The sequence below is a fragment of the Pan paniscus genome, chromosome 13 (genome assembly GCF_029289425.2).
Source record: "Pan paniscus chromosome 13, NHGRI_mPanPan1-v2.0_pri, whole genome shotgun sequence".
Classification (NCBI taxonomy): domain Eukaryota; kingdom Metazoa; phylum Chordata; class Mammalia; order Primates; family Hominidae; genus Pan; species Pan paniscus.
The window spans coordinates 133834592-133848715 of NC_073262.2; the positions used below are offsets into that span (position 1 = coordinate 133834592).

The 14124-nt window shown below is 43.2% G+C and overlaps 1 protein-coding gene across 22 annotated transcripts in view; it reads left to right on the forward strand.

Annotated features, from left to right (window-relative positions):
- The window catches only part of ARMC9 (armadillo repeat containing 9), a 190006-nt gene that overhangs the window by 9499 nt on the left and 166383 nt on the right, over positions 1-14124 (forward strand). For all 22 annotated transcript variants that reach the window (XM_063595609.1, XM_063595612.1, XM_063595613.1 and 19 more), the window contains exons 3-5: positions 131-256; positions 6843-7013; positions 8649-8804. In XM_063595609.1, coding sequence (XP_063451679.1) covers positions 131-256; positions 6843-7013; positions 8649-8804 — 453 coding nt within the window. The remainder of the gene's footprint in view (positions 1-130; positions 257-6842; positions 7014-8648; positions 8805-14124) is intronic.

Below are 14124 nucleotides of genomic sequence, written 5' to 3' on the forward strand. Positions count from 1 at the left end.
CACCTTTTCATGTATCTATTGGTCTTTTTAATGTCTTCTTTGGATAAATATCTATTCAGATCCTTTGGCTGTTTTTTAATTGGATTATTTGTTTGTTTTGCTGTTGAATTGAATTATTTATTTTTTATAGTATTTAGATTTTGCTGAATTTGAAGACACCTTGAAAACATTTTCAAAAGAATGCAAAATAAAAGGAAAACCATTGTGTAAAACAGTAGGCGGATCTTTCAGAGACTCCAAATCATTGACAATTCAGGTAACATTTTGCTTATTTTTCATCCCTGTAGATAATTCAGGATGCTCCCAACTTGTGGAAAATGCTGCTGTTGGATAGTGCTAGAATAGTTTTTGAGCACTTGCTCAGAGTTACTTTAGATAGCACAAGTGTTTATAGATGAACTAATAATGTCATTTTAAATCTCTGTACCCTCCCCAGGAAATGTGTGGCCATATAAGATCTTTCACAAACATTTCTTGGGAAGAAGGAAAAGAAGAAACCATGCAGTGTTTAGGAACTGAGACAATTGTAGCCTTCCTCCTGAGGAGTTTCAGGTTATTAATTCTAGGCACTGGGGATCCAGCAGTGAACAAACAAAATCCAGCCCCTTGCCAGCACAGCATTTGCATTCTAGCTTGGGGAGGTTGGAGGGAACAGGGAACAAGAGTGAGACTGACAAGGCGGGTCTGTGAAAGGAAGTCTGAGCAGCTCTGTGAATACCAGTGGGCTGCAGGGGCACAGAGGTTATACAGACCTCAACTCTCAGGGTTAGAAGGGACCTTAAAAATCCTCGACTAGGCATGGTGTCTGACTCCTGTAATCCCAGCACTTTGGGAGGCCAAGGCAGGAGGATCGCATAAGCCCAGGAGTTCAAGACCAGCCTGTGCAACACAGTAGGACCTTGTTTCTTTTTCTTTTTTTTTGAGATGGAGTCTCTCGCTCTGTCGCCCAGGCTGGAGTGCGGTGGTACGATCTCGGCTCATCGCCACCTCTGCCTCCAGGATTCAAGCGATTCTCCTGCCTCACCCTCCCTAGTAGCTAGGATTACAGGCACATGCTACTGCATCTGGCTAATTTTTGTATTTTTAGTAGAGATGGGGTTTCACTACGTTGGCCCGGCTAGTCTTGAACTCCTGACCTCAAGTGATCCGCCCGCCTTGGCCTCCCAAAAGTGCTGAGGTTACAGATGTGAGCCACCATGCCCAGCCAGAACCTCGTTTCTATAAAAAATAAAAAATTGGCCGAGCATGGTGGCATGCACCTGTAGTCCCAGCTACTTAGGTGGCTGAGGTAGGAGGATCACTTGAGCCTGGGAAATCAAGGCTGCATTGAGCCATGATCATACTGCTGCACTCCAGCTGTAGTGACAGAATGAGACCCTGTCTCCAAAAAAATTAAAAAGTCATTATTTTAACCATTATTTGATGTCTAAATCTCATTTGTAATATGCCAGGTAAGTAATTAGTTCACCTAGAATATTTCCATTGACTAGAGACTGTACCATTTCCTGAGACAGCATGTTTCACATTTGGATGATTTTATTATTTATTTATGTATTTGAGACGGAGTTGCGCTCTGTTGCCCAGGCTGGAGTGCAGTGGCAGGATCTCGGCTTACTGCAACCTCCGCCTCCTGGGTTCAAGCGATTCTCCTGCCTCAGCCTCCCAAGTAGCTGGGATTACAGGCACACACCATCATGCCCAGCTGGTTTTAGTATTTTTATTGGAGATAGGGTTTCACCAGGTTGGCCAGGCTGGTCTCAAACTCCTGACCTTTGGTGATCCACCCGCCTCAGCCTTCCAAAGTGCTGGGATTACAGATGTGGCCACCACACCTGGTCTATTTTATTTTTATAATTAAAAAAAATTATGTGGAGACAGGGTCTTGCTGTGTTTCCCAGGCTGGTCTCAAACTCCCAATCTCAAGTGATCTTCCTGCCTCAACCTCCCAAAGCACTGGGATTATAGGCATGAGCCACTGCACCTGGCCTTATTATTTTAACAGATTTTTAAATTTTAACATACCTACTTCCAGAAATAATTTTAGGCTTGGCTTGCAAGCCCCTTGAGTAGCTGGAGTTCAAGTGGCATTCACTGCTGGTTTTCTCCTAGTCCTTGACTCCCCAGTGGCCTGGCATGGGCGCTGTTGAGAGAGGGGCACTTTTGAAGTGGCCCGTGGAGCTCAAGGCAGGGCTGAACCCTCTGCCTGCTCCGCTTCAGGCCTCTGGCCCCTGGATGCTGAGCTGCTGCTGCTTCCTGTCAACACAGACTCTTCTGTGGATGCTACAGCAGCCAGACCTTCCTGGCACCCCCCACACCTAGAACGATATGTTCAGAACATAAAAGAATATAGTCATTAGTAGAGGTGAAAACAGGTTCTTAGAGTGAAGTGTGTTCCTCAGGAAATCAGCTTCACTCCCCAGCACCTGGCTTCCCTGGTTCTTTCTGGATGAAGAAAGACCTTTACCCTACACGTTGGAAGTATAGGTGAGCATCTCTTAATTAAAGCTACCATTTGAGAGGAATATAGCAAATCCTCAATACCTAACTAGCAGAAGAGTGAGACTCTTTTGTGAAGTTCACACATGACCAGATGATGTGATGATACAGGGTAAGGCCAACAGGCCCTGTGCCTTGAAGCTTCTTTGCATATCGGTCCCTCCAGAGGTGGCTGCTGTACACTTTCTGCGACTGGTTTGCCATCGCATTTCAGCTCCAGCTGCATCTGAGAACACTCAAATGTCTCTTTAGGTCTTTTTAAAAAATTGTGATTAAAGATAACATAAAATGTATCATCTTAACTATTCTTATGTGTACAGTTCAGTAGTGTTAAATGTGTTCACACTGTTGTGAAACAGATCTCTAGAATTTTTCATCTTACAAACCTGAAACTCTGTCCCCATTTAACAACTCCGCCTTTATCCTCCCCCTAGGCCTTGGCAGCCACTATTCTACTTTCTGTCTATGAATTGGCTACTTTAGATATGTCATATAAATGGAATTATGCAGTATTCGTCTTTCTGTAATTGGCTTATTTCACTCAGCATAATGTCGTCAAAGTTCATTCATGTTGCAATGTATGACAAGATTTCCTTTCCTTTTAAAGGCTGAATAATAATCTGTGATATATATTCACAAACACATACACACACACACACACACCCCCACAGTTTATCTGTTCTTCTGTTGATGGACACTTGGGTTGCTTCCACCTCTTGGCTATTAAGAATAGTGCTGTTGGGGCTGGGCGTGGTGGCTCATGCCTGTAATCCCAGCACTTTGGGAGGCCGAGGTGGGCAGATCACCTGAGGTCAGGAGTTCAAGCCCAGCCTGACCAACATGGTGAAACCCCGCCTCTACTAAAAAAAAAAAAAAAAATACAAAAATTAGCGGGGCATGGTGGCAGGCACCTGTAATCCCAGCTACTTGGGAGGCTGAGGCAGGAGAATCACTTGAACCTGGGAGGCAGAGGTTGCAGTGAGCCAAGATCACACCATTGCACTCCAGCCTGGGGTAAAAAAGTGAGACTTTGTCTCAAAAAAAAAAAAAAAAAATAGTGCTGCAGTGAACGTGGGTGTGCAAGTATCTCTTTAAGGCCTTGCTTTCTGTTCTTTTGGATGTATACCCAGAAGTATTGCTGGATCATATGGTAGTTCTGTTTTTAATTTTTTGAGGAATTGCCAAGCTGTTTTACAAAGTGGTTATACCATTTTCCATTCCCACCAGCAGTACATAAGCGTTCCAGTTTCTCTACATCCTTGCCAATGCTTGTTATTTTCTCTGTGTGTTTTTAAAATATTCACCATTTTGATGGGTTTGAAGTGATATCTTGTCATAGTTTTGATTTGTATTTCTCTGATGTCTTCAGGTCTATTTTTATATAACTTCAAAGACCTTGAAACTTTCTGATTGTCACAAGCATTTCTTTTCTGCTCATCCAGTCAACAGCTGTGTCCCCCACTATGGTAGATTTCCCAAATGAAAAATGCCTGGGTTGAATGAAGAAGAGTGGGGAAAAAATTTAGAAAGAAAAATAAAAAAAAATATCTAGAACTGAGGTTCAGCAAAATATGCTAATTGTTAGTGGAACTCAAAAAATAGTGAATTTCCCCAAGCAGTTTTATGTGTATAGTTCAGTAGTGTTACGTATGTTTACATTGTTGTGAGATATAAGAAGCGTGTGTGTCTACAAGTTACTATTGATGGTGTACACATTTTCTCATCTTGTTGATTCTGCTTTGATCATGGTTTATAGAACATCACTAATATTTTGTGACTGTAAGTTATAATAGCGGATTCTTTTATGTGTGGGAATTATTTTAAGCTCAGGGACCATTTCCAGGTACAGAATATGATTCATGAGTTAGGAAGGATGATAGATGTGATTGTAATGACATAGCAAAAGTTTGTGGTTTCAGGTCTACAAATATAGACCTTAGAACAAACTGTAGATGGGCCATTTGACTTGTGGACTCTGCCAAGCCACATTGATAAAATAACTTTCTTTAAGCCATAACATTTCACAAGAGTCTGCGCTCACCTCATCCACACAGTCAGAGAGCTCTTGGTCACCGCACTTCTCATGGCAAGGCCCCCTCAGGAATGGGCACAGGGTTTGCTTGGGACCTTGGCAGAGGCAAGCATGGGGCAGAACCTGGCCCCACAGCACTGCCCCTGGGAGGATCCCTTCACCTTTGTGGCAGTCATTAACAAGCATGCAGGTCTCTGGTCAGCTTCCCCAAATTCTTCCAAGAGGTGCCTGCATTCAGCTGCTTGTACTTTGTTTTGGCAACCCTCACCCACAGGCGCTAACACACTGTCCCTCGCCTGTGTCCAGGAGGAACAGAAGAGCCAGCCTTGAGGAGGTAGATGCTCATTGTAGGGCTTATTTGAAAAATTCTGAGTTTACTTGAAATGTAACTGGCACCTTCCAGCGTAAGGCAGTATTCAGAGACAGTTCTTGATCACATGACATAGTGAACATTTTTGTAATATTCAGATTTGAGGATTCCTTACCAATCAACATCTTTGACTTATGTGTAACCAAACACTGTTACATTATTTGTTCTCTATACATTTCCATTTTATGTTAGAAAATTTGCTTATAAACAGATAAAACAAGTAATTTTTAAAAATGACAATTAAGCAGGAAAATTATCTGTAAACGTTTTTTCTTTCTTTTTTTTTTTTTTTCTGAGACAGGGTCTCATTCTGTTGCTTAGGCTGAAATACAGTGGTGGGATCTCAGCTCAGTGCAGCCTCTACCTCCAAGGCTCAGATGGTCCTCCCACCTCAGCCTCCCGGGTAGCTGGGACTACAGGCACATGTCACCACACCCAGCTAATTTTTGTACTTTTTGTAGAGACAGGGTTTCACCATGTTGTCCAGGCTCGTCTTGAGCTCCTGGGCTCAAACGATCTGCCCACTTTGGCCTTCCAAAGTGCTGGGATTACAGGTGTGAGCTACCACGCCCGGCCATGTAAACTCACTTTTTTGTTTTTTTTTTTTTGAGATGGAGTCTCGCTCTGTTGCCCAGGCTGGAGTGCAGTGGTGCAATCTCGGCTCACCCCAACCTCCGCCTCCCGGGTTCAAGCAATTCTCCTGCCTCAGCCTCCAGAGTAGCTGGGATTATAGGCATGCACCAGCATGCCCGGCTAATTTTTGTATTTTTAGTGGAGACAGGGTTTCATCATGTTGATCAGGCTGGTCTCGAACTCCTGACCTTGTGATCCACCTGCCTTGGCCTCCCGAAGTGCTGGGATTACAGGTGTGAGCCATCTCACCCATAAACTCATTTTTAGAAGTATAAAAGAACAATGGCCAATAATGGTGGTAAATAACAATGGTATTGGGTGGGGAAGTGGGGATTCTGTAGAAAATCCAATCTCAGAAACGCTGTTGCAGTTGAGCGTAAAATGTAAGTACAAATATCTTGGGCATTCGATACAAAAAGAACAGTAGCAACTGCATTGTTTTGGACTCTTAAGAAGTTCTTTGACTTCTGCCTGATACTTAAATCCACAAAATTATGCCACAGATATTTGTGACAGGTGAGTTATCTTCCTTGTGAGACAGGTGACATGATAATTGCCACCTCCTTTCTCCAGAATTCTTTGAACTAGTGCATGCTGAATCATGATGCTGTCATTGTCCCAGGTGGACTCACACAGCTCTGTGGTCAAACGGCACTGAGCCGGTGCTCCTTCCTCCATCTCCAGCCTTCTCTGTCGCTGCAGCTGCAGCTGGCAGGCGTGGACAGTCACCTTATGGTATAATGGGGTCTGTGGTGGCTTCCTTCAGCTCCATATCAGCCTGGTGTGCTTCTAGCAATGGGGCAAGTGGCAGCGCTATCTCCTAGGCCCAGGATTGACTGGGTCAGTGTGTGTGGGCTCCCAGCCACTACAGGATGTGGAGCCATGCTGTCAGCAACCTTCCATGCCTGTGAGGTTTGTTCCTGGGAGGCCTGGCTAGACTTGGTCTGGATAGCTTTTGTCAGTTGCACGCTGTGGGTCAGCAGGTCCAAAGGGTGACTTCAGTATATTTACGTGTCCGAGAGTTCTCTGGCCCCAAGTCTTCGTTCTGTGCCTGATTCTTTCCATTTCAAAGACCTTAAATGTTTTGTGTGTTCTTTATAGTGCCCAGATTAGATATTGCAAAGGTGTGGGAAACCAGGGTTGGTGTGCAGGAATCGCAGGCTCAGGAGCTTGAATCCTGTGGGATCTCTATTTTTCTATCCTTTACCACTGAAAAGGAGTATATGGGAGATCTGTGGTGTTGAGTGGGTTGTGAGAATTTTGGGTGTTGAAATTTACAACGAGGTATATAGTCTGATGTCTTCTCCACAGAAGGATCTTGTCGCTGCATTTGACAACGGAGACCAGAAGGTGTTCTTCGATCTGTGGGAGGAGCACGTTTCAAGTTCCGTCCGAGATGGGGACTCCTTTGCCCAGAAGCTGGAATTCTATCTCCACATCCATTTTGCCATCTATCTTTTGAAGTACTCTGTGGGGAGACCGGTGGGTTTACCTGGTGATGCGGGTGGGTCTGAGCGGTGTGTTAAGGAACAGTGTTTGCTGTCGTTGTCCACATGGGCATGGATTTCATATGTGGCTGTGCTGTCATAATGCTTACAAGGTACAGGCATCCTCTGTCCTGGTGAGTGATTTTCTACTGTATTCCCAGCAGTTTATATTCTAATTTCTATGGAGATTTAATAATTTCTGTAATCAAAGCTATATTCCTAAATACCTCAAGTTTTTGAAACCTCATCAAAATAAAGTTTATTTGGCAACTTAGTATGTAGGCGTGTATGTCTAAGAGAACATATATTTCAGCTGCATGTTAGACCCTATATTAGAACATAAATTTATTTACTTATTTATTGTAGAGAAAGGGTCTTGCTATGTTGCCCAGGCTGGTCTTGAACTCCTGGGCTCAAACAGTCCTCTCACCTTGGCCTCCCAAAGTGCTGGGATTACAGGCGTGAGCCACTGTGTCTGGCCAGAACACACATTTAAACTTAAGTAGTGGAAAAGAGTACGTCTCTTTGTGGAAAGTCCTTTTGAGTGATAGGTTGAATTTAGCATCTGCAGTCCTTTCCCAGATGGGGCTGGAGATGGGAAGAGAGGAGAAGGCTGAAATGTGAAGCTGCTGCGGTGGCTGAGCTTTGAGTGCAGAGTAAATGACAGAAGGGCAGCAGAGGCAAGCTGGCATTTGACCCCGTGCATTAATGACTGCCCTGTGGACCAAGGTGAACACATGAGAATGTCAGAACACCAAAGGTGGGGACAGTGGTGGAGGGAGCAGCAGGACCATACATTGTGGTAGCTGTTGTTGGAAGCTCTTCCTCAGGTTATCACTCTTGCAGGGAAGATCACAGGAGATTTTCATTTTCTGTTTGTATTTCTGTTTAAGTCTGGGGGTCAAAAGAGGGCTCATGGTTTAGGTCAACTGAGATGTGTTTGTAAGAAGAGGCTTAGTCTATGTACGAGACTGTGAAGGCCATGATTGGTAGAGCCAGTGTGGGAGCAAAGCGCCACATTCACCTCCTCTGGTTTTCTCATTGAGGGCCAAGAGGAGATAGAAGCCCCGAGAGGGGAACTGACTTGCCTGGGATCCACATGGAATAGTGACACAGAGCGAGCCCAGGCCTTAGCACAAGAAAGGAAAGGAGTGACTTGGAAGCTTTTGTTTCCAACACCGTAAAGAAATGCCTGTTAATCTTTAGAAACCGCTCCTGCTGGAGGCATGGGAATGCAGACAGATACTTATTTATATCTGAAAAGTAGAAGCAATGTGTCTATGTAATAATGGGGAAGCTAGTTAAATAAATGTGATAGACAACATGAGGTTTTGTCCTGCCATTAAAAATGTTTATGAAGAATTTTAAGGACATGAGAAAATGGCAATAATAAAGTTAAAAAGCAGCATATTGAACTGTATATATAGTTGTCTGATCTTCCTGACATAGTCTCATTAAGGGGGAAATTTAGGGTGGATGGTAGAATTCTAGAGACAATGCACCTGCCAGGTTAGATAGGGGATGCCAGCGACACGACTGGGACAGAAGGAGCCTCAGAGAGAGGATGGGGTGAGCAGATAGACTGGGCATTGATCTGGAGACCTCAAACAAGTGTTTTCCCTTCTTCTAGGACAAAGAGGAGCTGGATGAAAAGATTTCCTACTTCAAAACCTACCTGGAGACCAAAGGGGCAGCCTTGAGCCAGACCACAGAGTTTCTTCCTTTCTATGCCCTTCCTTTTGTTCCCAACCCTATGGTGCACCCCTCATTTAAAGAACTCTTCCAGGTAAGTGTCAGCTTTTAACTCCTGTGTCAGATCCTGGGTGACATTGTGGTTTTACCTTCTATATGCTGGGGGCTTCTGAATGATGCTTTAAAAAAACTAAAATTTGCTTACATTAGTATTATTTTTAGTTATAACCATAATTTGTTTAGTCAGTCTCCTATTGGATGGTTAGTTAGGTTTGGTTTTTGCCATCCTATACTAGCAGTGGTTTGCAACTTGTACATACATTAAATCTGGAAGAGTTACAGTAATTAACACTTTGTAATAGCAAAAACTAGGAACAACCCAATTGTACACCAACAGGAGCATGCATAAATACATTGTGTTATATTCACACAATGGAATACTATACATCAATGAGAATGAATGAACTAAATTACACATTGATGAAATCTTAAGCCAGATACAAGAGAGGACATGCTATGTGATTCCCTTTGTATATACATCAAAGCAAACAAAAGTAGTTTTTAGGCATATGTGTACCAGTGTTAAAATGTTACAGAAAGTTGGCTGAGCACGGTGGCTCACGCCTGTAATCCCAGCACTTTGGGAGGCCGAGGTGGGTGCATCACTTGAGGCCAGGAGTTCGAGACCAGCCTGGCCAACATGGGGAGACCCCGTCTCTACTAAAAGTACAAAAATTAGCCGGGTGTGTAATTCCAGCTACTCAGGAGGCTGAGGCAGAACAGTTGCTCAAACCCGAGAGGTGAAGGTTGCAGTGAACCAAGAGTGCCACTGCACTCCATCCTGGGCAACAGAGTGAGACCTTGTCTCAAAAAAAAAAAAAAAAATTACAGAAAGCAAGGATTCTCACCTGCTCGAATGGCAACCTAACAATTTTTACATTATCACACACAGAATTGACTTTTCAGGATGTATAGTTCTATGAATTGTAACACACATATGTTTTGTTTGTTTGGTTGGTTGGTTTTGTCGCCCAGGCTGGAGTATAGTGGCGCGATCTCGGCTCACTGCAACCTCTGCCTCCTGGGTTGAAGCGATTCTCTTGCCTCAGCCTCCTGAGTTTAGGTGGGGCTACAGGTGCGCACCAGCACACCTGGCTAATTGTTGTATTTTTAGTAGAGATGGGGTTTCACCATGTTGGCCAGGCTGGTCTTGAACTCCTGACCTCAGGTGATCTGCCTGCCTCGGCCTCCCAAAGTGCTAGGATTACAGGCGTGAGCCACCGTGCCTTGTTTGTTTGTTTTTTGGAGACAGAGTCTCATTCTGTCACCCAGGTCACTCTCACTCAACAGCAACTGATGCAATTCTTCCAAATCCCAGTACATTTCAGCATCCCATTCAGTTGTAATTCTGTAAAACAACTTTCATCCCTCCTGAATAGTAACTGCTAAACTGAAGGTTACTTAGTTGACCGCTTTCATTAAAGCAGGCCTTTTGTAGAGTAGCCCAAGTTGAAATTTTTGCTGTTTTTTCTTGATCATTCTAGATTTAGTTTTACCTACTTCCTCTCCCAGAAGGTTGAAGAAAAAAGTGGTTAAGAAGGTGATTAAATTTGGAAGGGTTCAGATGTCTTCGAGGATTAAAACAAAGAAAATAATAAAAATAAATTTTAAAAAATTAAAAATTAAATTTAAAAATTTCTAAAAATAAATATTCTTGGAAGGAGATGGTAGATTTTCTCACAGTGAGACTTCTGTTCCTAAGTATTCTGTTCGTGAATATTCTGGCATAGTGGCATAGATAAAGCTTGGATCCAGGTGGCAGTAGAGCTGGCAGAATCGGGGATGGGGCCTAGCAGAGGCTGCAGCTGGCAGCTTGACTCACTCAGATTTGGTGTTCCAAGGTGGAGTTCAGCTTCTGGTGGTTTAAGGAATTTAATGACCTTCCGTATTCATGGAGATTCATTTTATTCCATTTTTTTCTTTTGTTAGTCTACATATGTTCTTTTAATGGTAATCACAGATATTTTAGTATGTATACATAATAAAGTCAGTCTTTTGTTTTTTTTTTTGAGATGGAGTTTCACTCTTGTCACCCAGGCTGGAGTGCAACGGCTCGATCTTGGCTCACTGCAACCTCCACCTCCCGGGTTCAAGCGATTCTCCTGCCTCAGGCTCCTGAGTAGCTGGGATTATAGGCACGCGCCACCATGTCCGGCTAATTTTTGTATTTTTAGTAGAGACGGGGTTTCACCATGTTGGCCAGGCTGGTCTCAAACTCCTGACCTCAGGTGATCCGCCTGCCTCAGCCTCCCAAAGTGCTAGGATTACACGTATGAGCCATCACACCCAGCCATAAAGTCTAAATTTAATCTTTATTTTCTTCCAGAACATTCAAGGAACTCAGAATGCATTAACTTCATTCATCCCCTTCACAATTTATGTCCTTTTTTTTTTGTCAAGTATCTTAGTTATATATTTTAAATGTACAAATTAAGAAGTTTTACTATTTTATGCAATCAGTGTGTGTAGATTTTCCCTTATAGCTACCAGTATTTTTGTTCATCATTCCATCTTGTGTTAAAGACCTTCCATCTGGGATAGTCGTCTCCTCTTATTTAAGTACATGTCTTTAAAACCCCCTTTCCTTGAAGATCTCTTCTTTCAGTTCTTGTTTGACTGCAGTGTCTTTATTGCTTTCTCAGATAGGATTAGAATACTAGGTTTACAGTTATTGTCTCTTACTACATTGAAGATACAAATCCTAGCTAGGTTGCATCATTTCCTAGCTCGCATTGCTGCTATTTTGAAGTTGGCTGTCAGTCTAATTGCCGTTCCTTTGAAGGTGATCAATCTTTTCTCTGGCCTCTGGGTTTGTATCATTTCCCTACAGTGTTTCTAGGGATAGATTTCTATTTTTACTTGAGATTTGTTGGGTTTCCTGGATGTGAAGTTTTGTGTCTTTCAACAACTCTGAAAAATTCTCAATTAGTATCTCTTTGTATATTATCATTCTCTTTATTATCTCCTAGATATCTGACTAAATGTATATTAGACCTATTATATTCTCCATGTCTTTTTTTCATTAAAAAAATTGTAAAATACACATAACATAAAATTTACCATTTTGACTTTTTTTTATTATTATTAAAGAGATGGGGTCTCACTCTATCCCCCAGGCTGGAGTGCATGATTATAGCTCACTACAGCCTTGACCTCCTGGGCTCAAGTGATCCTCCCACTTCAGCCTCCCGAGTAGCTAGACTATAGGCGTGCGCCACCACCATTTTGACCATTTCTGAGGGTTCAGCTGAGTAGTGCTAAGAACGTGCACATCATTGTGCTCCCCATACCTTTTAACATCTTATGTTTCCTTCTCTTAATCTCTCTGGCTGTATTCTGGGTGATCTCTTCACATCTGCCTTCCAGTTCACAAACTCACCCTCCAGCTATGTTTAGTCTGTTCTTTAACCTTTTCATTGAATTTGTAATTTCAGTTAACTCTTTTTTTTTAGAAGTTTATTTTTTTGTTGTTTATTGAAATTGCTGGGACATTTTTATAGTCTCTCATTCCTTCCTGTCTTTTATTTCTTTAACATATTAAAACTTTAGGCCAGGTGCAGTGGCTTACACCTCTAATCCTAGCACTTTGGGAGGCCAAGGTGGGCGGATCACCTGAGATCAGGAGTTCCAGACCAGCCTGGCCAACATGGTGAAACCCTGTCTCTACTAAAAATACAAAAATTAGCTGGGCATGGTGGCTAATGCCTGTAATCCCAGCTACTCCGGAGGCTGAGGCAGGAAAATCTCTTGAACCCGGGAGGCGGAGGTTGGAGCGAGCCGAGATCACACCACTGCGCTCCAGCCTGGGCAACAGAGCGAGACTCCATCTCAAAAAAAAAAAAAAAAAAATTCCTTGGCTTCCTAGCTCTAATTTTCCTCCTGTCTCTGACCTCCTGTTCATTTAACAAATCGACCCACCACGCCCAGCTTGGAAATGTTCTTATTCTCAGAGTTGAAAGCACAGAAAAAATAAGAATGGTCAAGAAAAAAATAGGTGACTCATGTCCAAAGAGGCTTTATTTCAGTCTCATCCCTGTCATTAGCAGAGCATCATAAAGTAAGTAATTACATTGAAAACACATATTTGTTGGTAATACAAAATAGTAATCAACAACAGAGCAATCTAACTGGAAGTCTGTATGTCCCAAGCATTTTGTTTTGTTTGTTTTTTGAGACGTAGCAGTCCTTTCCTGAGATTCTTCTCTGTGTGGTTGAGCGTAGACCACCTTGAGTTGTAGCACCTGGGTGATTTCCCTAGGGCTGCCCTAGCAAAGTACCACAGGCCAGATGCCTTAAGACAGCAGGCATTCGTTGTCTTGCAGTTCTGGAGGCTGCAAATCTGAAATCAAGGTGTTGGCAGGGCTGTGCTGTCCCTGAATCCTAGGGGAGGATCCTTCCTTTCCCCTCCCAGCTTCTTGTAGCCACAGGTGTTCTGTGACTGTGGCAGCATCATTCCAGTCTCTGTCTCCATTGTCCCATGGCCGTCTTCCTTCTGTGTCTGTGTCTGAATTTTCTTCTTCTTGTAAGGACATATTAGATTAAGGTCATATTGGATTAAGGACACACCCTACTCCAGTGTGACCTTATCTTAACTTCAATTACATCTGCAATGACCCCATTCCCAATGACCTCATGTTCTGAGGTACCAGGGGTTAGGACTTCAGCATGTATTTTGAGGGAACACAATTCAATCCATAATAACACACACCTTATAAACAAAGTTATGCAGTATCAGGGAATTACACAATTTTTTAAAAATATAAGAACTCTCTGGTCGGGCATGGTGGCTCACGCCTGTAATCCCAGCACTTTGGAAGGCCAAGGCAGGTAGATCACTTGAGGTCAGGAGTTTGAGACCAGCCTGGCCAACATGGTGAAACCCCGTCTCTACCAAAAAAAAAAAATTACAAAACTTAGCCAGGCTTGGTGACCCTCGACCCAGCTACTCAAGAGGCTGAGGCAGGAGAGTTGCTTGAACCTGGGAGGCGGTGGTTGTAGTGAGCATAGATCGAGCCACTGCACTCCAGCCTGGGTGACAAAGCAAGACTCTGTCTCAAAAAAAAAAAAAAAAAAAAGAACTTTCTGCTCATCTGGCAGTATTTTTTTCTAGAAATCAGATGACATACTGGCTAGAATGATTGGGTGGGGGTGGGAGGCATGGAGGAGGGTACAGAGCTGGAGAGGCAGAGACAGTGGGGAAGGATGGAAAGGTCTGAGGGCCATGGGGCAGCATCCAAGAGGATGGTGGGTATGAAGTTTTAGTGGCTTCGCTGCATTTTTGTGGAACTTCTTGGTTTGGGTGGAAGATATTTCTGTATAAAGAGTATAAGAAAAATTGTCCTGAGACAAAGATT